Genomic DNA, 23,479 nt, shown 5'->3' on the forward strand with positions numbered 1-23,479 from the left:
ATTTATATTTGTATAAATAATAATAATGTGTTTCTAGGTTTTCTGAAGATGCTTTTGTTCATATGTGGCATTAGATGCCAAGTGGTCCAAATCAAAGGATGCTACTGTTACTATTTGTCAAGAGCTGGTGGAGATTATGGGAGGATCAGAGGCCCCCTAAGCCCTCTTTGTGCCTCTGCTTATTTCTGTTCTTGAAAGTATACATAATATAAATTAAAAATATTGAGAAACATGAAGAATGGTTGGCAAGCAGATTATGGGCTCTTGTTTATAGGTTTACAGTTCAAATCTGTCTTCTTACCTAGTTGGAACAGTGTTGTGTATCTCTCATGAAAACTCAGAGTCAGCATTAACTGGCATTAACAGAATAAACTTTGTTTTTAAGAGAGCTCTTATTTCCAATCTTTTCCCTTGATCCTTTGCCTTGCATAATTGCTTGGTCCAAGTTGTGAAAAAGGAAGGAAGGAAGGCAAGCAAGCAGGCAGGCTGGTCTTGATATAAAAAGTGAGAGAGAGAGATTTATAAAAATGTGTGTCCTACAAGGAATTAAAATGGGAATGAATTAATCTTTTAACAAGTGAGAATTGTTTGATCTTTAGTCTCAAGTCTAAAGCACGTAGACTGATAGGAAACATTAGACAAAAATAAATCTCTGGTCTAGGTCACATGATTTCCTTGTTCTTTTTGAAGTTAAAATTTAACGTCAAGGAACACCCTAAATAATTAAAATATTTAGATTCAATAAATATAGAGTAAACAGTTGGATGGGGAGAATTATTATAGTCAGACTACAGTAGCTTTGATCCACTAAAAGCCATGGGAGGGTTCTTAGTATTATACATCTTTTATAAGTATTTTAATTACCTATACAGTCAGCCATGACTGCCTGCCAACTCAGCTGTATTACAGCATTGTATACAGACAGTAAAATATTGAGTAAAACTTGCTGTGGTGTGTAGAAAGATGATGTCTGCTTTGGGAGCTAACAAGTTCAGTATACCAAAAATGTCCAGCGTTCCAACTGAATTTTTATTCGCTTGGCTGTCTTATGAATTTATAGAAGATAATCGTTTATTTTTAAAAATATATTAGACATAATAGTAATGTACCAATTAGTTGGTTTCTTCACTGTGACAGCTGTACCATATTAACATAGGATGTTAACCATAGTGAAAACTGGCTAAGGGTATCTGGAAACTCAGTTAATTTTTTTATAAATCTAAGACTATCCTAAAAGCTTTTGTATGTAAAAGTTTACATATATTTGTATATATACATAACAATGTATATAAATAACACAATTTCTTGACTTTAAATTTTAGTAAAAGAAATCTTCATAAAACTGATTTTATGCTAAAAAATTATGATCATACTGCATTAAATCTCTTTCTTTCTGGTCTTTAATAAATAAATTTAAGTTGTGCTGAAATATCATGGTTATACCACGTTAAATCTCTTATTTCTAAATAGTCTTATTTCCTCTTATTTATCTGTAGTCTAAAATCAACTAAATTTCTTGATTCTGAATAAATGAAGGTCTTCATATACATGCCTCCTGTAACAATTAATTTCCATGTCTTGTGATCTATTTTTCGCTTTGTTGTTAGTGATAATGCTGTTGTAACTGAAGTATTCTAAAAATTCAGAGGAGGCTGTATTGTAAGCTCTTTATTATTTACAAATATAGTTGTCCTTCCTCACAAATCAGTGTTGTCTTGCTAATTCTGTTTCCCCCTTATTTCCAGGATGAAATTATTTTATTTCTCAGAGACCCAGAAAACCCCAAGTTTAGCTGTTTGGCGAGTTTACCTACTGCTGTGTCTCTCAACATGTTTCTGTCTAAGCCTCTCTTCTATGCTTTTAGAACCACAGGCCTTTGTTGTAATTTTCTTGGACTGGAGGCAGTAGAATGTGAAGCCAGACACTGCAGTGTTCAATCCTTATTTGGCTGTGCAAACCTTTCTTATTGTTAAAGTATGTTCTGGCAAACTGGTTAAGATCCAATAAGGATTGTGGGTCACCATGCCTATGTTGGCTGTTCTTTTCCAGCCTCATGGTTTGTTTATATAAGCACAATAAAAATTCTCATTTGTGCCTACTAGACTGTCAAAACAAAGTTTTTAACTAGTAGATACTGGTTAGGGTCATTCTAGGCCAGCACTAGAATAAGGACTGACTCTCAAATGAAGGAGACCGAGACCCATATATAGCCTATGCTCTAGGCTATAATAGTGACCCCAGGATGGTGTTAAGAGACCCTCTCACTACTCTCTATTCTTTGTAAGTTGACTTGAGACCTAATTGAGATTCAGCCCAATTATGATATTTAGGACTGTTTTTTGTCAGACTTATTTTGTAAATTTGTAAACGTAGATATGAGAGATCAATGGGTTGGTTAACTGTTTCCAACTTGTATATAGATACTGATGAGTTTTCATTTGATTGGGTTCATAGATATTTCCAAACATTATAGTCAAAAGGCTACAATAGAGCTTGAACTTCCAACAACAACACAGAAGCTCATAACAACTAATGACTGCATCCTGTCATCAGTAGTGGCATTGACAAATGGAGCAGGAAAGGTAATTTTTCTCTGGTTTATACTGATGTTAAATTCTTAAATGTACTCTTTTTTTTTTTTCTTGATTGACACAGTAGAAAAATTAATCTGTAAAAGGATTTTAGATTATCAGCCTTTTTCATAAAATAAAGTTGTCTCCCTTTTCCTCCTTCCTACCTAATATGTGACACAATACAGAATGCTGTTAAATGTTTGTGATGAGTACTGGGTCCACTCACTGTTGATGTTTCTTTTTTTCTTTTTTCTTTTTTTACTGTTGATGTTTTAATGAGATATTTGCTGACTCAAAGATACCAGGTGGTTTCACTATATAGATCCTGGTGTGTATTCAAGGTCTGCTCTACCGAAATTGGGGTATAGAAAAAGATTTATAAGACTTTTATTAATATTTTGTTTTTTTTCCACCAAGATTTTTGTTTGTACCTTTGTGGTTTTGTACTTTAATTTATACTTTTAAAGTGACTTAAACACATGTCTTCTCATTGAATTCTTAATATTAGATAATGATCATTTGGATCATTAAGTACTTAATTACTGTCATAAACTGACTGGAGTGCAGTTTCTTTAAAAATTGTTCTATGTGGGCTAACTGCTTTCAGTCGATGTCATATTCTAATTGCACATTAATGTAAGTGAAAGTTGCTTAGTCGTGTCTGACTCTTTGCGACCCCATGAACTATATAGTCCATGGAATTCTCCAGGGCAGAATACTAGAGTGGGGTAGCCTTTCCCTTTTCCAGGGGATCTTCCCAACCCAGGGATCGAACCCGGGTCTCCCACATTGCAGGCAGATTCTTTTTTTTTTTTTGGTGTTAATTCTTTTTTTAAAAAATTTATTTATTATTTACTGAAATATTATATTGGTTTTGCCACACACTGACATGAATCTGCCATGGGTGTACATGTGTTCCCCATCCTGAACCCCCCTCCCATCTCCCTCCCCATCCCATCCCTCTGGGTCATCCCAGTGCACCAGCCCCGAGAACCCTGTATCATGCATTGAACCTGGACTGGCGATTCGTTTCACATGTGATAATTTACATGTTTCAATGCCATCCTCCCATATCATCCCACCCTCGCCCTCTCCCATAGAGTCCAAAAGACTGTGCTATACATCTGTGTCTCTTTTGCTGTCTCGCATACAGGGTTATTGTTACCATCTTTTTAAATTCCATATATATGCGTTAGTATACTGTATTGGTGTTTTTCTTTCTGGCTTACTTCACTCTGTATAATAGGCTCCAGTTTTATCCACCTCATTAGAACTGATTCAAATGTATTCTTTTTAATGGCTGAGTAATACTCCATTGTGTATATGTACCACAGCTTTCTTATCCATTCATCTGCTGATGGACATCTAGGTTGCTTCCATGTCCTGGCTATTATAAACAGTGCTGCGATGAACATTGGAGTAACAAGTGTCTCTTTCAATTCTGGTTTCCTCAGTGTGTATGCCCAGCAGTGGGATTGCTGGGTCATATGGCAGTTTTATTTCCAGTTTTTTAAGGAATCTCCACACTGTTCTCTGTAGTGGCTGTACTAGTTTGCATTCCCACCAACAGTGTAAGAAGGTTGCAGGTGAATTCTTTACCAGGTGAGCCATAAGGGAAGCCCAAGAATACTGGAGTGGGTAGCCTATCCCTTCTCCAGTGGATCTTCCCGACCCAGGAATTGTGCTGGGGTTTCCTGCCTTGCAGGCAGGTTCTTTACCAACTGAGCTATCAGGGAAGACATGTTCCTGTGGCTGTCATGAAAGCCTTTAGTGACTAAGATTTCTCTGAGAACTATTCAGGACTATCTTAGCCCATTTATTTGAACAGATCCAACATAATTTCTCAAGAAAATGCTAATCTCTCTCTGTGTTATATACCATTATTTTTCTGACAGGTTGACCTTAGTAGGAGGGAGCATACTTTTTTCAAGTGGTTTAACCACTTTATTCAAGTGGTTAAAGATTATGTTAGATATTCAGTGTTATCTTTCCCAAAGTCAGACTGGTCTTTGTGACAGTTTGCTCTTGTTTAGGGCTGTAGTTAAAGGGTGCTATGAGATTCTGTCAGCTCAGATCAGTGCCTACAGGACTCCTTAGCCAGATTATCCTCACTGCCTCCTCTGTAATGCTTTCATCTACAAGCATTCTGGAAACTTTCTGATGATGATTTTAACTTTGATTCAATTAAGGAAAATTCTGAGAAAAAGAGAATATTGACATTTTACAGGAGTCTTTGTCACTTTTTAATGAGAGCTCTGGAATATTAAATTCCTGTATACTTCATAGTTTATTTTAGGTTTACTTTGCTTGAAACCTTAACAGTTGTCTCAAGGAAAGGTTTTGATCTTCACTCAGAAATTTTTCTTAGAATGGTTTTTAACTAAAATAATTATCTGAATTAAGTATTAGCTGGTGGCAGCTGAATACTTAGCTAATGTGATTTGATTAAACTAAATTTTATCATTTGTAATTTTTAAAAAACCCACTAGGAAGGTATAACATATACATGTTAAAGAATACATGGGGAATACAGAAATATTAGAGAGGAAAGAAAGTAAACTTTACCATATACTACCATGACCTAAATGCAAATTCTTGGTATGTCTCGTTTATGTCATATACATGGAATATACAACTCAAGATTTTTAGAGTTTTGATTTTTCTAAATACTACCTAACATAGAATTTCATTTGATACAGTAAAATATTAATGAAAAAGATAACCTTTTAGACCATTAGTGAGTGCTTACTTTTTGAGCAGTGTTTGCCAAGGTAAAATACTCTTGTTTCACAAGTCACTTTTTCTTACTTGTTGAAATTGAATACTCTTGAATGTATCCAAAACTTTAATTTTTCTGGCTAATAACTTTCTTAGACATTTTAATTTATATCACCATTTCATATAGACTTTAGATTCAAAATCATGGCTCAGAAAAAATACGGTCATGGATCTTTGTTGTTGTAAGCGAATGTTAAATCTGTAAATGATAAGGGTCTACTGAATTTCCATTCATTTTCTTTCCTACTTTATTTGTAATGCACAGCTTGAGATTTACAGAGTGAAATTTAAGTAGAAATTATATATTCATGATGCTTGTGTCATTTCTTGTGTTGGAGTATGAAACAGTCAAAGTTAAGATGCAAATGGAAAGTATAAACCCAAACATACATATTTTGAGCACAGGCGCAGGTTTGGTGAGGTAAACAGCTCATAAACATTGCCTACAGAATAAATCAGAATCAGCCTTGGTTTTCAGGAATAGTAGAATTTTTCTAGATTAAGACATGTCACCATTCTGGACTGAAAATTTAAACTGATGTTGTGTTTATTATAAATCATTGCCCTAAGTATTCTCTTCAAATAAGTAAATCGTGGGCTTTTGAACATGTGTTGAACTTTCATTTCCATTCTCAGTATCCTTAACTTTGCTCTGAAAACTGTTAGATATGTATTTTAAATATATTATTGGAAAACAAAATCGATCTTCTTGTCACACTTGGTTTAGATTGCATCTTTCTTCAGCAACAACGTGGACTACTTCATTGCTTCGCTGAGCTATGGGCCCAAGACAGGGAGTGGATTCATCAGTCCTCTTTCAGCCGAATGCATGCTGCAGTATAAGAAAAAAGCTGCTGCCTATATGAAGGCTTTGAGAAAGGTTTGTGAGCTCCTGTTAACATTTAAACCAGACGGAAAATCTGAAATAATTCCAGAGAATGGAAATAGTTTCCCCACAGTTTATATTTATGCCTTATACAATTTTGGGGAGCAGGTGCTTGGTGGGTGTTACAAGGGTGGGAGGACTTTGGAAAGTAGGATATGACGGAGACCCAAACCTCACCTCTTAGGCCGTGTTAGATTTCCATTTCCAGCGCCTGATAGAGTGTTTAGGGTGAGATAGCCAGGCAGCCAAAAGCGTCAAATTTCAGGAAATCTTAAGCTTGTAGAAACAAACAAAAAAATTGAAATACGTTTATAATTTTTTCTCAGTATAATGCAAATACATATCATTACAAAAAGAAATCAGAAGAAATATTTCTGTACAAGAAGAAGGCTATGGTTACATCAAATTTCACCACCTAAAGGTAGCTACTGTTAACTTGGTTAGAGTATATCTCTAGCTCCCTAAAATTTTAAAGTATATACATGCATGCATGTGCACACACACTATAAAAGCAGTTCATCTAGATACATAACACTGTTTTAGAATTGTTTTTTTCCTTTTAATGCATTGTGGATATCTTTATATATCAAAAAATATGTATCTATACTTATAAATTGCTATCATTTTAATGCATCCAGTATGTTATATATAGTATTTCACACTCTATAAAAGTGTAATAATTTAATTAAGCCAAGCCATCGTTGCTCATGGAGTTTTAGGTTGCTTCCTATTTTTCACTGTTATATACAACACTACATGGCATATTCTTGCACATGGAACTTGTGTATTTGTTTTTACCTTCTTCTCATTTTTTAAAAACTTTTAGTTATATATAATGCATAAAATTACATGAGAACTTTGTAGGTAAATTACAGTTCCTAATTCCAGTTCCTTTTCAGTGGTAGTTGTAGTTATCAGTTTTATGTGTAACTTTGGAATATTTATACTCATCTGTATAAATTTTGAACTATATATAATATAAAGACTTTTCTAAATTTGTTTTTTTAAAAAAACTTGTATGCATGTTTCATTGTGTAGCTTTTCTCATTTAAAGTAAGTTTTAGAGATCTATATCAATACATATGATGGCTACTATATTCATTTTAAACACAGCATGGAATTCTATAATGTAAATGTTCCATGATTCATTTAGGTATTCTCCTTTTGGAGGGCATTTAGGTTGATTCCAGTTTTTCACTGTTAGAATTATACTTCAATGGATAATTTGTAAATGCCTCCTTGGGCATATGTGTGGAATACTGAGAGGTGGAACATTTTGATGATGTGATTTGCCTATTTTAAATTTTAATATTTACTGCCAGATTACCCTTAAGGGTGGTTGTATACTCCTAACAATGTATAAGGTGACCTAAATGTTTTAATTATTAATTCCTGAAGATAGAATTGCTTGTTCAGAGTGTGTAAATGTTTCACATTTTGATAATGTTTTTTTCCTGACTACACTTCGAGAAGGTTACCTGTTTATAATTTACCAGCAATAGAGGTATAAATCTAACCCGTAAATTTCATTTGTCAATCTCAGAGACAAGAGGTTTCTTGTTATTATTTTAATTTGCATTTCTTTGCTTATTATTGAAGTGGAATGTCCTTTCATAAATTACTGTTTATATTATTCTATCAATTCCCTGTTTAAATTGTTCACCTATTTTTAAATAAATGTTCCTAATTAGGTTTGAAAAGAGCTCTCTTTGTGTTAAGGATTCTAGTCCTTTGTTTATATTGGAAATATTTCCCCTCAGTTTGCTGCAGTAATTTTTCAATGTTTAGAAGTTTCCATTTTTTTAATCATCAAGCCATTCTTTTCCTTCATGGTGATGATTCTCAGGGCAATCTTGGAAAGTCAGGGTACTTTTCAGAGAAGGCAATAGCACCCCATTCCAGTACTCTTGCCTGGAAAATCCCATGGATGGAGAAGCCTGGTAGGCTGCAGTCCATGGGGTCGCTGAGTCGGACACGACTGAGCGACTTCACTTTCACTTCTCACTTTGATGCATTGGAGAAGGAAATGGCAACCCACTCCAATGTTCTTGCCTGGAGAATCCCAGGGACGGGGGAGCCTGGTGGGCTACTGTCTATGGGGTCGCACAGAGTCGGACTCGACTGAAGTGACTTAGCAGTAGCAGCAGCAGCAGTCTATATAGACACACACCTGAATTTTATTATTAAACTTCATTTAGCACTTTTATTTGTAAGATCAGGGAAATCACGCAGCTTTTTTCTTTAATTCTTATGATGCTTTCTCCATAGCCCCTCTTGGAATCTGTGCCTTATGAAGAAGCTCTGGCAAACCGCCGGGTCCTTCTCAGCTCTACTGAAAGTCGAGAAGGCCTTGCACAACAGGTATGGCATTGGGAAAATCATGATGCTTGCTAAAGATAATGAATGTTAAATCCCCTGTGGAAGGTTTTTAACATACATCGAGTGATTTAAAAGGCTTTGTAAGTACCATAAGCATAATTCATTGAAAAACACTTGTTGACTCTAAATAAGTCATCCTGATTCAGTTGGTGTTACAATTGCCAATAAAGATATATCAGCATACTTTTGCTATGCTGATTAATAATTTAGGCTAGACTTAAATGTCTGAAATAATAAGGCAAAAAAGGGAGAAGGCTAGAGAGTCAGTGAGTTATTTTTATTTCTTAAAGGATCAAGAATGAAAAATTTCCAGTACTCAATTGGTCAGTTGAATTTAGAGGCAGGTGGAGGTAGACAGTACTGGTTTTTTCAGAAGTTGGTACAAACTGACACCAGTTTAGCATTTGCCAGCAGTTTATTTACTTTAATACCTGGCTTGCTTTTATTTATTTATTTATTTTTTCAACAGTTATTTCTTTAATGAATATATCTGAACATCTTCCAATTATATACTGGGTTGTAAGTGCATACTTTAACTAACATTGAATATTTTTCTCATCACTAAAAAAAAAAAAGTGTTTAAAAGTTATTTGTGTACTTGTTCACATTTTAGCTGGCAGAGTTCAGGACTTGATGGGACCATAATCAAGGGCTCAAAATGTACTTGTCGCAGACTAGGTCCTTATGGTCAACAGCGGGGAAAGAATTCTAAACTCAGGATGCTCCCTGGCTTGCTTTTAGTTTTGGAAATATTTCTTTTAAAGAGGGCACAGATTTATCTGAGAGTGTTTTGCCTAAGCGGACCTTGTTTTCATTTTTGGATATGTATCACTTATCTTTTCAGCATTAATCTGAGAGGATGTTGAAACTGAAAGTTTAATCCACATAATAATTCCTAAGAAACAAAATTCCTGAGACAAACAGTGAAATGTGGAGTATCTTAATTTATTTTGGATTTCTGTCTTATTTTATGTGAGGAAGGTTAAGGCTCAAAGCAATTAAGAAGTTTTTATCCAAAGTATTAATAGCTAATACGTGGCAGAATGGTCTGACATCAGAACTATTTTCGCACTCTGGCACAGACTAGCTGCAGGCTAGTCTGATAAGAACTGCAATCTAAATATCTACCTTGCAGGGTCTCTTAAGGATTAATTGAGCCAGTAGGAGGCAGTGTAACATGGCGAAAAGAGTCAGACTAATGAACCAGACACATGAGGTCCCCAATCCTGGCTCTGCCATTAGCTTAGCAAGGATTCCAGCTCCTGGAACTTCAGGTCTCCTCTTTGAGAAGTGAGAATTGTAGGACTGTTAGGAGGCTTCAGTGGGATACTGGCAGGAAAATACATGAACAGTGTCTGGTACCTGGTAATTGCTCAGTCATTTGGTAAAGCATTTGGAATTCACTCAAAGGTTGCTTTTATTTTTATTTAATTCTCAAGCTTTTATTTGCCTTGAGAATTAGCTTTTTAAAAACTCCTTATTTAAGTACAACATAAAGAAAAGTATATAAATTATTAATATATTCCAGTGAATTTTCACAAGTAAACACTTTAACCAGTAGCTAGATGAAATTTTTGGAAAAGATATATTCTTACATGAAGAAATGTATTTTAAAAAATACTTGCTGGGACCCCAGAAGCCTCCCTCATGCCCTTCTCCAGTTGCTGCTCTCCTCTTCTCCAAAGATAACCATAATCCTGCATTCTTTGTTTTCATGATACTGAACTTTATATTAAAAGAGAATTATGCTGCATCTCTTTCAGATCTGCTTCTTTTGTTTAACATTATATATGTGATATTCCATCCATGTTACATGTAGTTGTGTTTGGTCCATTTTCATTCCTATTGAGTATTCTATTATGTGAATTACATAATTTATCCATTCTTATAGCTTATGGAAAAGATCCATTTTCATTCCAGTCCCAAAGAAAGGCAATGCCAGAAATGTTCAAACTACCGTACAATTGAATTCATTTCACACGCTAGCAAAGTAATGCTCAAAATTCTCCAAGCCAGGCTTCAATGGTACGTGAACCGAGAACTTCCAGATGTTCAAGCTGGTTTTAGAAAAGGCAGAGGAACCAGAGATCAAACTGCCAACAAACAAAAGTCATAGAAAAAGCAAGAGAATTCCAGAAAAGCATCTACTTCTGCTTCATTGACTGTGCCAAAGCCTTTGAGTGTGGATCACAACAAACTGTGGAAAATATTTAAAGAGGTGGGAATATGAGGCCACCTTACCTGCCTCCTGAGAAACCTGTATGCAGGACAAGAAGCAGCAGTTAGAACATGGAACAACAGACTAGTACCAAATTGGGAAAGGAGTATGTCAAGATTGTATATTGTCACCCTGCATATTTAACTTATATGCAGAGTACATCATGAGAAATGCTGGGCTGGATGAAGCACAATCTGGAATCAAGATGGCCAGGAGAAGTATCAATAACCTCAGATATGCAGATAACACCACCCTTACGGCAGAAAGCGAAGAAGAACTAAAGAGCCTCTTGATGAAAGTGAAAGAGGAGAGTGAAAAAGTTGGTTTAAAACTCATTTAGAAAACTAAGATCATGGCATCTGGTCCCATCACTTCATGGGAAATAGATGGGGAAACAGTGTCAGACTTTATTTTTTTCAGCTCCAAAATCACTGCAGATGGTGACTGCAGCTGTGAAATTAAAAGACACTTGCTCCTTGAAAGAAAAGCTATGACCAACCTAGACAGCATGTTAAAAAGCAGAGACATTTCTTTGTCAACAAAAGTCCATCTCGTCAAAGCTTTGGTTTTTCCAGTAGTTATGTATGGATGTGAAAGTTGGACCATAAAGCTGAGTGCTAAAGAATTGATGCTTTTGAACTGTGGTATTGGAGGAGACTCTTGAGAGTCCCTTGGACTGTAAGGAGATCCAACCAGTCCATCCTAAAGGAAATCAGTCCTGAATATTCATTGGAGGGACTGATTGAAACTGAAGCTCCAATACTTTGGCCACCCGATGCAAAGAGCCGACTCATTAGAAAAGTCCCTGATGCTGGGAAAGATTGAAGGCAGGAGGAAAAGGGGACAACAGAGGATGAGACGGTTGGATGGCGTCACTGACGCAATGGACATAAGTTTGAGCAAGCTCTGGGAGATGGTGATGGCAGAGAAGCCTTGCATGCTGCAGTCCATGGGGTTGCAGCACAGCTGAGTGACTGAACAGCAATAGCTTATGAGTATTTTCAAGTGTTTAATTATCATAGGGCTGCTATGGGCATCTTATACCTGTCTTTTGATAAACATGCATATTTTTCTGTTGGGCATATATTTAGAAGTGGAATTGCTGAGTCCACATGGTGGTAAAGAACCCACCTGCCAATGCAGGAGACAGAAGAGACTCGGGTTCGATCCCTGGGTCAGGAAGATCCTCTAGAGGAGGGCATGTCAACCCACTCCAGTATTCTTGCCTGGAGAATCCCATGGATGGAGGAGCCTGGTGGGCTACAGTCCATAGGATTGAAAAGAGTCGGACACAGCTGAGGCAACTTAGCGTGATGCACAGGATATAAGTTCAATTTTCAGAAATCCTGCCAAACAGTTTTCAAAGTGTTTGTCCCGAATTCCACTCCTCCTGGCACTATGTGATAGTTCCAATTGCTCCATAAGTATGTCCGTCTTTGTATTTTCTGTCTTTCATTTTAGTCATTTGGGGGGTCTTAAATTGCTTTTCTTTGATAAACAGTGACATTGAATACCTTCTTTTTTATGTTTATAGTAATATTCAAGTGCATATTCAAGTCTTTTTTTTCTGCTGTTTCTCTGTTGGTTTGTCTGTCTTTTTGTCATTGATTTATAGAAGTTCTTTATATTTTCTGGATATTAGTCCTCTTTTGGATACATGCTTCTTTTTATTTAAACCTTGTGATGAATAAAATTTTTTAAAAATTCTATTCTTGTTGAATTTCTCAATTTATGGTTGTGCCTTTTGCATCTTATAAAACTGAAAAATAAAAATTTTCCAGTATCAAGTGGTTTTGTTTTCACACCTGTGAAGTAGTTTTGGTTTGCATTCCATAAAGTGCTTTTTTGGCCACTAAGTTTTGTCCACATCATCCTCTAAGGTTCATAATTCTCTCTTGCTTTCAAGGTTCAGCAGAGTTTGGAGAAGATTTCTAAACTGGAGCAGGAAAAAGAACATTGGATGTTGGAAGCACAGTTAGCTAAAATCAAGCTGGAGAAAGAAAACCAGCGAACTGCAGATAAACTGAAGAGTACAAGTAGTGGGCAGGTGGTAGGGGTGGCCCAGGAGAAGGCTGCTGCGGTGACTGCTACGGGCCAGGAAGACGCGTCTGCCAAGGCTGTGCCAGATCCCGTTCACAGCACCAGTGAGGTAAGTGCCTTTTTATATAATGGTAACTAGTGGGGATCCCCCTGAGTGTTCAGAGTTTACCACGTGAATTACAGGAATTTATGATAGGAATAATCCATGTGCTCTGGAAAACTCAGGTTGGTGAGCAGGATGCCCCCTTCAAAACACAACTTTATTCCTTTCTCTTTGATTGTACATGCAAGAGTTCCCTATGGTAAGGGCTGTGTTTCTGGTGAAGATAAACTAAGTCAAATTATGATGATTCTATTTTTCCATTGAAACGTTTGTGATATGGGGCTTATGTCTCTGACAAAGGACTAAATGACTAACTTTTCACAGAAATGACCATAAATATGTTTTAAAACCAATTATATGGTATATTCCTAGGTAATATAAAGCTTTATGATTTACATATAACAAAGTTATATGTTATTATAGACTTCCTAAGGCAATATAGTGATGTTATTTTGCAGCTTTGTATTTCTTGCCTTATATTTAATTGCAGTGATTTAGAAGGTAAGGAAACATCTCTATTGGAATTACAGAATTCAGAGTTACACGGAGAAAAATTTTCTGATTATAGTATTTTGCCCACTGTAAAAAAATAACTAAAAATCTAGAAAAATGAGAAGTTAGGAAAGGAAGGGAAAAAAGACCCTCAAATTAGAAGGATCTCATTAAATGTATTTTTGTTAGCGTTTTTTTGAGAAACTTGAGGACAGCCGTGGTACCTGCTGACGGCCCTGTCCTAAGGCGTGTGATTCCCCTTATAGCTCGCGGATGCTATTGAAGAGCAAGTCATGGTCCCTTTCACGTCTACCTGTGTCTGATTCAGAGCATACTTAATAGTGATATATACAAATTAACTTTTATTTTCAAGATGTATACAGACCTCACTGCACCTTAACAGTGTCAGAAACCTGGAATTATTGTTAGTTTTCTTAGATGTGATAATGATATTTTGATTATTTAGGAGAATATCTTTATCTTTTGGAGGTAAATCCCAAAGTACTTAGAGTAAGATATCATCACATTTGCAGCTTACTTTCAGATGCTTCAGGAAATGTACACACACAGACAAAGTAAATGTAACAAATTGTTCTTTATCAAATGTATTAATGTATTGATAATTGTATTGATAATACATCAATAAATGTATAAATGTGTTAATACATTGTGGGTGCACAGGTGTTTATTGTCCTTTTTTGCCCAAATTTACTCTGTGTTTACATATTTTCATAGTAAAATGTAGGACAGGAAAAAAGAATTAAAATTCTTAGAAAAGTGAAAAACACACCACACTTCCCAGAGCAGTGACCTGAATGGCCAGTATGCTCACTTGGAGGATCCTATGTAAGCCTGATGGTGAGGTTGAATCCTAGCCGCAGGTGTTGCCCTCTCCCCCTGACAAGGGAAGATGACTGCCTGGAAGGACATTTAACCAACAGGACAGAATTCTGGCATCAGTTTAGGTACCATTTGGGGAAGTGCAACATTGCCAGCACTCATCTGTGGACTTCCCTTCAGAGTCTGTCTCATTGATCAGATCAGACTGAATGTTTTCATGATTTTTATTGCTAAATTAGTTTCTAAAGGACTGTATTAGTTTATACTCTTTATCAGCAGCATATGAGAAAATGCCCACAGCAGTGAGAAAATGTTTAGTTATTAGGGTCACCATGAAACTATCTTTAGGTCTTGCCTGCTTTGGAAATAAGCGTAGAAATGACTCAGAGTTAAAATCTGTTCTTCCTCTTTTTCTTCTCAGACCATTTGTTGGGTTTCAGTAAAAATGGCTAATAGCATTTGGATAGAGGAAATAGTGATGGTCATATCCATTACTGCCATATGACAGAAATCATGAATATGGTTACATATCTGAAGGGCCAGCTTGTGTTGAAAGATGATTTGTATCAAAAGATGATTGATTTGAGGGTGATCTTCCAGAACTCCACTGCTAGTGTGCTTTTATTTATTTTTTTCAATGTTGCTTGTTTCATTTTATTTTTTGGCAACACCACACAGCTTATGAGATGTTAGTTCCCCAACCAGGGATTGAAACTGGGCCCACAGCAGTGAAAACACCAAGTCCTAACCACTGGCCCACCAAGGAATTCTCGTTAGTGTGCTTTGAAACAATGTGAACCCAGAAGAGAAAAAATATTAACACGGGTTTAAGCTGTTGTGTTTAAAGTATAAACAGTCTGTTCTAAAGCTTTTCCTCCCTTGTGTTCTAGATTGGAATTTTAACCAGGACGTCTGACAGTGAGGTAATGTGTGCTTAACATCATGTTGTTTGTTAGTAAATATCTGACGACATGTTTGTTGACAAAGTCCAGCAAAAGTCAGCTTCATCTAATTACATTTCTGACAAGTCTAGTTATTGTGGATCCATGTTGCTTTGCTTGGGTCAGTGTTAACTGTCACCAACAAATCACAGCCTGTTTCTGTAATTGTCTTCTTGAATCACTTGACTTGGCAGTTTGACACGGTGTGGCATGAGCTCGGCCATCAGGTTGCTGGTATGTGGCTGGAGGCTGCAAGCCATTACCTTCCCAGTGGGCCAGCTGGCAGAGCAGGGCTTTTCAGGGCCTTGACCATCAATGGGCTTGTAATTCTTTCCAGCCCTCAAGTGACTGAATCCAGGTCAAATTTGGCCTGTCAAATAGGTTTGCACCTTTTCATTTTGAAATATTCCAAGTGTAAACTTACAAATAATCATTAAAAGAACACTGAAGTCATTCAGCCTAACAGTCAGAATGGTGAATTGGCAAACATAGTTCAAGTAGGTTGGTAAATTCTTTGGTTTCTTTATTGGCCTTACACTTTAGGTAATCTTGAACTTATGCATATACTTCTAAACTCAACTGAGTAGGTGCCATTGCTAGAGTAATTAGAAAACTAGTCTGGAACAAGGGCTATAAATTGTTCGTTATAGAAATAGTTTAATTTGTTAGTATGTTTAGAAGCATTAGAGCTATCTTAAGATAATGTGGGGGAAAAGAATGTTCATATTTTTAGGAATGCCAATAAATGCTCCCCTTCTCCCTGTTCTCTAGTTAGTGGAAGACATAGGAGGCAGGTAGATAGAGATTTTGAAAAGTTAGGTGTGCGGCACCTAACTGAGAGACATGGCCCCATGGCTGGGGGGCCTCCCAAGACTTCACTTCTGCTTTCTGCTCTTGAAGCCACACCTTCACTGTGAGATGGGCAGGGAGCTGAATAAAAGCATCTGTCTTGTTTAAAGTTTTTCTGAAAAGTGGGGAAACTATGATTTCCCATCAAAATTCAAATGAAAATCTAGGAAATGTCTTCTTCTTATTTGGCTAAAGTGATAGTAATCTTTTTTTTTTTTTTTCCCCCTCTTAAAACTGCTTCATCTCACTGGCATTTATTTACTCAGTTATGTGTGCCCTCTTTAGGCTCCAGATGTGGAATCTCGGGAAGACTTAATCAGAAATCACTACATGACAAGGATAGTGGAACTGACGTCTCAGCTGCAGCTAGCTGACAGCAAGTCAGTGCACTTTTATGCTGAGGTGAGTGGAGAGTCAATCGGATCAGGTGGATTTTCCTAACCTCTTCAGCAATTAGGTCACTGTCTTGGCCTCCTGCTGTTCACCACAAAAGAGAGATCAGAGTCAGTGTGTCTGCAATGTGGATTTGGTTAGAGTTCATGTAGATTGGTCCACATACCAACGAAAAATCTTTATCGATAGACTTTCTTAGGGTTATATAACATGTTTTGGAACATTATTATTATAGATTCCTTGTTTTAGAGAGTTATAAGCTGGTAACATTCGTAGGTGAAGGAATTTTCTTTTGGGAAATTCAAAGTAAAGTATGCCTTTGTTTCTATTTAGTATTCTCTTTAGTTACTAAATGACAACTTGTGGTAATGAGTTTTTATAAATGATAAAATGCAAAATGTAACCTCTTTCAACCTTTAAAAATTATAAAATGTTGCCTTTTGTTACATTTTCTTCTTCCATCACTATATAATTCATCTTCTTAAGAGGGTTAGAAAAAGGTTATGCAAGATAATAAAATTATACAAATTCCTTGATGAAGAGGAGAAAATGAAAGAAGAAATTACAGATACCAAGAAGTGAGAAACAATTTATAAGATAGAATGGATATCACTCAACATATAAGGATACTTGTAAGGTCTCTGATTAGAAATTTTTTCTTAAAAGGTTAGTTGTAGATGTCGGACAGAGATGTATAATCCTTTAAACTGTTAAGGAAATTGACAAAGGAAAGATCACACCCTTTATTAGAATGTGACTTTGTGATTTTCTCCTGTTCTGCAGAGACAGAGAGGTTGATAGGAAGCCAGGTGCTAGGAGTGAAGAGAGGCTTTGCTTCTCTCTTCTTGCTGAAATAAATGCTATGCATAGCTTAGTGTTGCATACCTGTTTGAGAAGATGATCAGTAGTGATAGCTGTTGGATTATAGAAAAATGAGGACAGCAGGTTGGATGCTGCAGTGCCTTACTGTTTGAACCATGTGGCACAGAACATCATCTTGTCCTGCTTTGGATCCCTAACTACCTTCTGAGTTACTCTCCCAGCCTTGATTGTCATCCTCACAAGGACCTGTGTTTTGCAGAGCTCTCTCCCTCTTTCTCTGGTTCAATGGCTGATCACATAGATGTGTGATTAATAGAGAGTGGTTGATTTGGTTGGCTGAACTTGCCTGAAGTTCTCTTATGAGGAATGAAATTAGTAACTGGGGAATTTCTGAGGATTTCCAAGAGATTTGCTTATCTTAGTAAATTCTTTTAGCACAATTGTGATACAGGAATTTTAAAATGGTTCTAGTTTTTCCTTGTCTGTAAACAGGAAGTGGTGACCCTCAGTATTACTTTACTGGAATGGTCAGTCTGAGCATTTGATGTTGACACAGCATTCAAATGTGTCTCAACAGATTCTCCATGTCAACCTCATGGTTTATCAGAAAATTTAGTGATCCTTTTAATGGCACGCCTTCTTTGAACAATAGCATGAAATAGAATTTTTCTTTTTTCTTCTTCATGTACTGTCTCCAGATAGCCTCAGTTTAGTAGACCACCACCCCCCCCCCCCCCGCAAAAAAGCCAACTGGGGTCTTTAAACTGCTCTCACATCTTTTTTCCCCCATCGACAGAGTGAGGCTGTGAAGATTTTATTGTTCCTGTGATATGGTCTCCAATAAAGAACTTAAAACACAAGAAGAAAAGTATCTTAGAATTCGTACTGCTTGATGGCATTGATCACTTTTGAAATAACCACTTCCTTTCTCATCCAGTGTACATGAATCTTGGGTAAATGTAGAAAAGAAACTTCTTATGCTTTTTGTAACCTGTGGTCATTAGGCTAGAGTTTGGAAAGAAATACCGATGAACTTGGATTAGTAGATGTTTTTTCCCCTCATGAAACTGCTGTGAGTGAGGACCACTCACATTTCTTATGTGTGCTCCAGGGTATATGGTTCAGGGCCTGTGGATATTTGGCAGATGTTTGTGGAATGAAGGAAGGAAGTGTGGTCTTGGGGATTGTTTTCTAGTAACCTTCCCTGAAGTAAGTTCGGTTTGGGGAAATGCTTCCTGAGATTATGGTATGTTTTCTGATTTCACAGTGCCGAGCACTCTCTAAAAGACTGGCCTTGGCTGAAAAGTCTAAAGAGGTACTGACAGAAGAGATGAAAGTAGCCAGTCAGAACATTAGCCGACTTCAGGTGAGTTTCATGTTACCTACGCAGTATGTTTTTTCATTGAAGGTTCTTAGGCTGAAAATCAGCATTTCCTTTCTAAAATGGTGACATTTGACCTCTAGATATAATATTTTTCTTACCATTTTATTTCTAGCTTATTTTCAAGTTACAGCTCATTTATGGCAGGCAAGAAGTGGTTGTATTATTTGTTTCTCTAGTTTAATTTTAATTATAAATAGTTTTGTAGTCAGCAGTTCTTTAAATAATACTTATTTATCCATAGTCCTTCCTTTTTCTCTTCCTCCCAGTTGATAATCCCTGTCATGGCTGGCCAGAAGTTTATTTTGTTCATATGATTCAATTCCTTCTCTTTACTGATTCAGAAAACTGACATAAACTGAAAGACAGGGCTACAGAATATTCCTTCTTACTCACTGCTTAGTTTTCAAGCCTTGTTTCTAGAAGCCTTTATTAAACATACACATGCTACAAGCAAAGAAATAACTCATTAATAGCAATACATACTTCCTTCTGGTTTCAGATTCATTTATAGATTTTCTAGAATCACAAGATTAGATGTTAAAAGGCCAAAGAGAGCCTGAGAGATGAGAGGGGAGAGGAAGATGCTTTTTCCAGGGAGAGTCCTGCCCAGAGGGCTGTGGGATCCCCATCAAGTGTGGGGTGGTGGGAATGTGCCAGAGACCACCTTCCCTGCCTCACCAAAGGCTCAGGAAAACCTGAGGGAAAGCATGAAGCCCTCTTGTTTTTTTTTTTTTTTTTTTGTGATACTTTTATACCTGGCATAGAAGGAAACTCATTTCTGCAAAAAGAAATTCACAACCCATTTTAAAGGTTGAGAAAAACTTCTTCCCCATTTTTGCTTGTTCTCTTGTTAGACCTGTAGCTTAACCTGCTTCTTAATTGATCAGATAGGCCATCTTGATAGGTTGCTTTTCCAACATTTTTTTTTTCTTTTCTTTTTTCTTAAAGAAACTTTCAAGTTGTATAACTGGTGGAGTTTTGCTTTCTCTTTTCTTTTTTCCCTGGCCATTCAGGATGAGCTGACAACTACCAAGAGGAGTTATGAGGATCAGTTAAGTATGATGAGCGACCACCTGTGCAGCATGAACGAGACGCTATCTAAACAGAGAGAAGAGATTGACACACTAAAGATGTCCAGTAAGGTAGGGGAAGGAAGGGTCTCTCTGAGGAGTAATAGTTAATATTTAATGTATTTCATATTAGGTACTTCATTGCTGTGTGTTTCAGGAGCAAAGGATTAAGAGATTTGAAGTGTTTATAAATCATTTCACTTGTCCTCTTATCCGAAAGTAAAGTGAAGATTGTTTGATTGAGTTACAAGTTGACAGAAGGTCTGACCTCCAGGCCCTAACGCTGTGTTCCTTGCTTTTTGGTTTTGGGGCAATTCTGCTACTGTTCGGTTAGTTAGGAGCACTCTTAAGAGGGTTTATGATGGGGATTACTCTTTATATGAATCTAAAACGGTCTCATTGAAAAGTAACCTTCTTAGCAAATTTATTCTCATAACATATCCATATAACCATATAAAAGGACTATTTTGTCCTTTTAATTCCAAAGACTTCTTAAATTTCATTTTCCATAAAGCCTCTGCTTGTCCAGGCTGGGGTCAGTAGATATGGGTAGTGTTTTTGTGTTGAAGGGCATATCCATGTATCATGTATCTTTGTTGTATCATTATACAGACACACACACACACACACACACACACACACACTCTCTCTCTCTCTCTCTCTCTCTCTCTCTCTCTCTCTCTCTCTCTCTCTCTTAGCATGAGAAGGTAGGCTTCAGGAGGCCAGAGAGCTGGTTTCATGCATGATCTCAGATGCTTGGCATATTTTGATAACTCAGACAACACCCTGCCACCAGCAGCTTGGATCTGCTATCTCCAGCCTGTGCTCTTTGCAGTCCACGCTGCCCCTCACTGATCTTGCAGGCATGTGCTGAGTTCCTGTTGCATGCTGGCCCTGGGAAGGACATAGAGATGAACAGACCATAGCTTCATTTTTGCATCTGCCAGTGGTGGTGCAGAGTTGCATTCCGCTCAGTTGGTGTCTCCTTGGAAGTGTATCATGTTAATGCACTAGAATCTGCCTTACAGAATTTTGTTTCTCAGTGTAATTGGGTGGTATTGATTGGCCTCTGGCTGCTTCAGAGAATGTTTGTGATGCTTTTCTGGGACATCTTGTGATGGTTGTGACCAGCCTATGTGGTGCTGATTAGGGTTCTCTGGTTACTGGTGCTTGGGGAAACTTGAGCTTGTAGGTAGGGGATAGGGTATTGGTCCTTTTGAAGAATGCCTCCTTAACCCTTTTGGCCTCTTGGTATTCCATCAGGGCAATAGCTGACTCATGTAGAAAGCACATGTGTTAGTGGGAGTAGCAGGAGAAAGTCTGCTTTTAGCACCTAACATTTGAAGAAAAGTAACAGTCATTATAGGAAAAGTTTTCAGACCTCAGAGCTGCAGAGGGCATTTGGTTCTGAATTGAGAAGGGTTAATGTTGGGTATAGGGGCTTCCCTGGTGGCAACTGGGAGACCTGGGTTCAATCCCTGAGTCTGGAAGATCCCCTGGAGAAGTGAATGGCAACCCACTCCAGTATTCTTGCCTGGAGAATTCCAGTGACAGAAGAGCCTGATGAGCTATAGCAAAGCTCATTGTCCCAAAGGTAATTAATTGTATTGCAGTCACTTTGTAAGTAAGGAAATTTTTAAGCCCTCTTGGAAATTTTTAATCTAGTCCTTAGAATATCTGTGATTAATAAAGCGTAGAGTTAGTGATCCTTCTTTACTTTCTAGTTTCCATTGTTAACCTTTCTTTGATCTTTCTGTGGTCCCTATATTTTGTCCCCACTACCCCACTCCCCATTTATTAGTCATTTAAATTGCTATAGCATCAGATAGCTGAGTTGACATGGTCTCCATTGGATACCAAGTAAACATCCTGAAGCCATTTGTTTGCTATTATCTTGTTCTGAACTCCAGAAAAAAGAAAAGTTACATAAAACTGGAAAGTCCAAATCTCTGTATATGAGGGAATTGGGAATTAAGTTAAGACATCTTCCAAGTTGCTCTCAGCTGGTATCTGAGCTTCCTTTTATCCTGAGATTATCATTGCCACTGAGATATTAGCTGGCACATATTAAAAATAAGTTCCTATTAAGACCTTTTAAAAGCTGTTCATTTCAACAGCAAAGGAACAAGTTTAGGCTAAAATATTTTATTCAGCTTTATGAAATCATAAAGTACCTTGTCTTTGAAACAAAATGAATATATGAGGTTTGATAAATCCAAGATATGCTTTCTTTTCTTTATTACCTGTGCTCAGACACCAGGGAAATAAGGTAGATGGAGAAAAGTGGAGAGAGTGAAAAGTAACAAACTGCTCTGTGATTCCTAAATAAAAGTTAGCAATGGAAGGTTATCAGCTCTTCTCCTTCTTGGAAGCTAGTTTTCCACAGTGAGCTATGGCTTCCAGATAGCTTGATCTCTAAGTTGTGTGGATGATTTTTCTAGAAGTTGGTATTCTTATTGTTGATATTTTTCTTTGCACAGGGAAATTCTAAAAAGAACAAGAGTCGATAGTTTACGGATAGCGGGTTGGCGACTTCTTTCCAGAGCTGCTACTGCTGAGCGGAGCTGCGGGGCCGACCCTCCACGTCCAGTGCTGGCCGCCTTCAGGAAGCTGGAGTGTTGTTGGACCTAGTAAAGTAGTCAGTGTTGTAAATGGCCCTGAAATATTTAAAATATATTTGTAACCGGTAAGGCAAATACAGAATTTGATGTTGACAGTAAAATGGAAAACAATACACATACCTTGGATATTGTAGGTTTCCTTATGCTGTTTTTACTGTGCACTTTTTAAAATTAGGTTTTAATTTCAGTATGTAAGAACAACAAATATTTTGTATATTTTCAGACTCAATGATATGGTAATCAATTTGGTATCTATGGAATAGATATATGTTTCTGGATAAAATGCTTACATTGTCAAACTGTCATTACTTCTCGCTATAACTGAAAACAGTCTCCAGTTCCTTTTGAAGACTTATTCATTCTCTCTGTCTCTCTTTCTCTGTTCTGGAGGGATTGGGCCTTGAAAACTCCAGATCTTGTGGTTTATTATCATTGTCTTCAGCTCTTCAGTACTTTCTCTGTGTTGGAATAATAGCTTAAGGAAATTGATGTCAATAAATTCATACTTATATCAAACTATCAGTCTTCTTGAGAATCTGATGAAGGAAACGGAAACGTTTTAAAGTAGGCTTCACAGAATTACCAAATCCCAGTTGATTTAGATATAATCTTTCTAATCCTTCAAATTGGAATAATTGTACAGTTAATCCTTTATTAAGGCTTTGAATACCTCTCAAGGTACTTGTAACTATACTTCAGGCAAGGTTGCTAAGCCCTTTCAGGCTCGTATTGGTTTATTTCATAAACATTGTGTCATTTCAGTGTACATTTCAGAGGTGTCTCTCCCAGCACCTCCCTCCCCAAGTCTTTAGTTTCTCCTTCCCTCCGAGTCTCCTGCACATGCCCATGTCACTCCATGTCTGCATCCCCAGACTGAAGCTCCTCCTTCCTCACCTCCCTGCCTGCAGCTTCATCTCTTGTGAGCCTCTTCACTGGGCAGTTGCTAGTCACCCTCCAGAATGCTTTACTCTGTTTCACCTGAGTGCTCAGCACCAGCTTCCCTCTGTGCTCAGCACGAAGGCCGACTCCTTGGCCTCTGCCCCGTGTTCTTGGCTGCCTGCTATAGAGACAGACTGGCTGTTGTGCCCAG

At 37.3% G+C, this 23,479-nt stretch overlaps 1 protein-coding gene across 1 annotated transcript in view; it reads left to right on the plus strand.

The window, feature by feature from the left end:
* PPP1R21 (protein phosphatase 1 regulatory subunit 21) overlaps window positions 1-22,905 on the plus strand; it is a 66,921-nt gene extending 44,016 nt beyond the window's left edge. Inside the window, exons 14-22 of the mRNA XM_018055207.1 lie at window positions 2,455-2,582; window positions 6,079-6,231; window positions 8,506-8,598; window positions 12,741-12,983; window positions 15,200-15,232; window positions 16,385-16,501; window positions 18,582-18,680; window positions 19,712-19,840; window positions 22,249-22,905. Of these exons, the coding sequence (XP_017910696.1) occupies window positions 2,455-2,582; window positions 6,079-6,231; window positions 8,506-8,598; window positions 12,741-12,983; window positions 15,200-15,232; window positions 16,385-16,501; window positions 18,582-18,680; window positions 19,712-19,840; window positions 22,249-22,278 (1,025 nt within the window). The 3' untranslated portion in view covers window positions 22,279-22,905. The remainder of the gene's footprint in view (window positions 1-2,454; window positions 2,583-6,078; window positions 6,232-8,505; window positions 8,599-12,740; window positions 12,984-15,199; window positions 15,233-16,384; window positions 16,502-18,581; window positions 18,681-19,711; window positions 19,841-22,248) is intronic.

Source organism: Capra hircus, chromosome 11 (assembly GCF_001704415.2).
Source record: "Capra hircus breed San Clemente chromosome 11, ASM170441v1, whole genome shotgun sequence".
Classification (NCBI taxonomy): Eukaryota; Metazoa; Chordata; class Mammalia; order Artiodactyla; family Bovidae; genus Capra; species Capra hircus.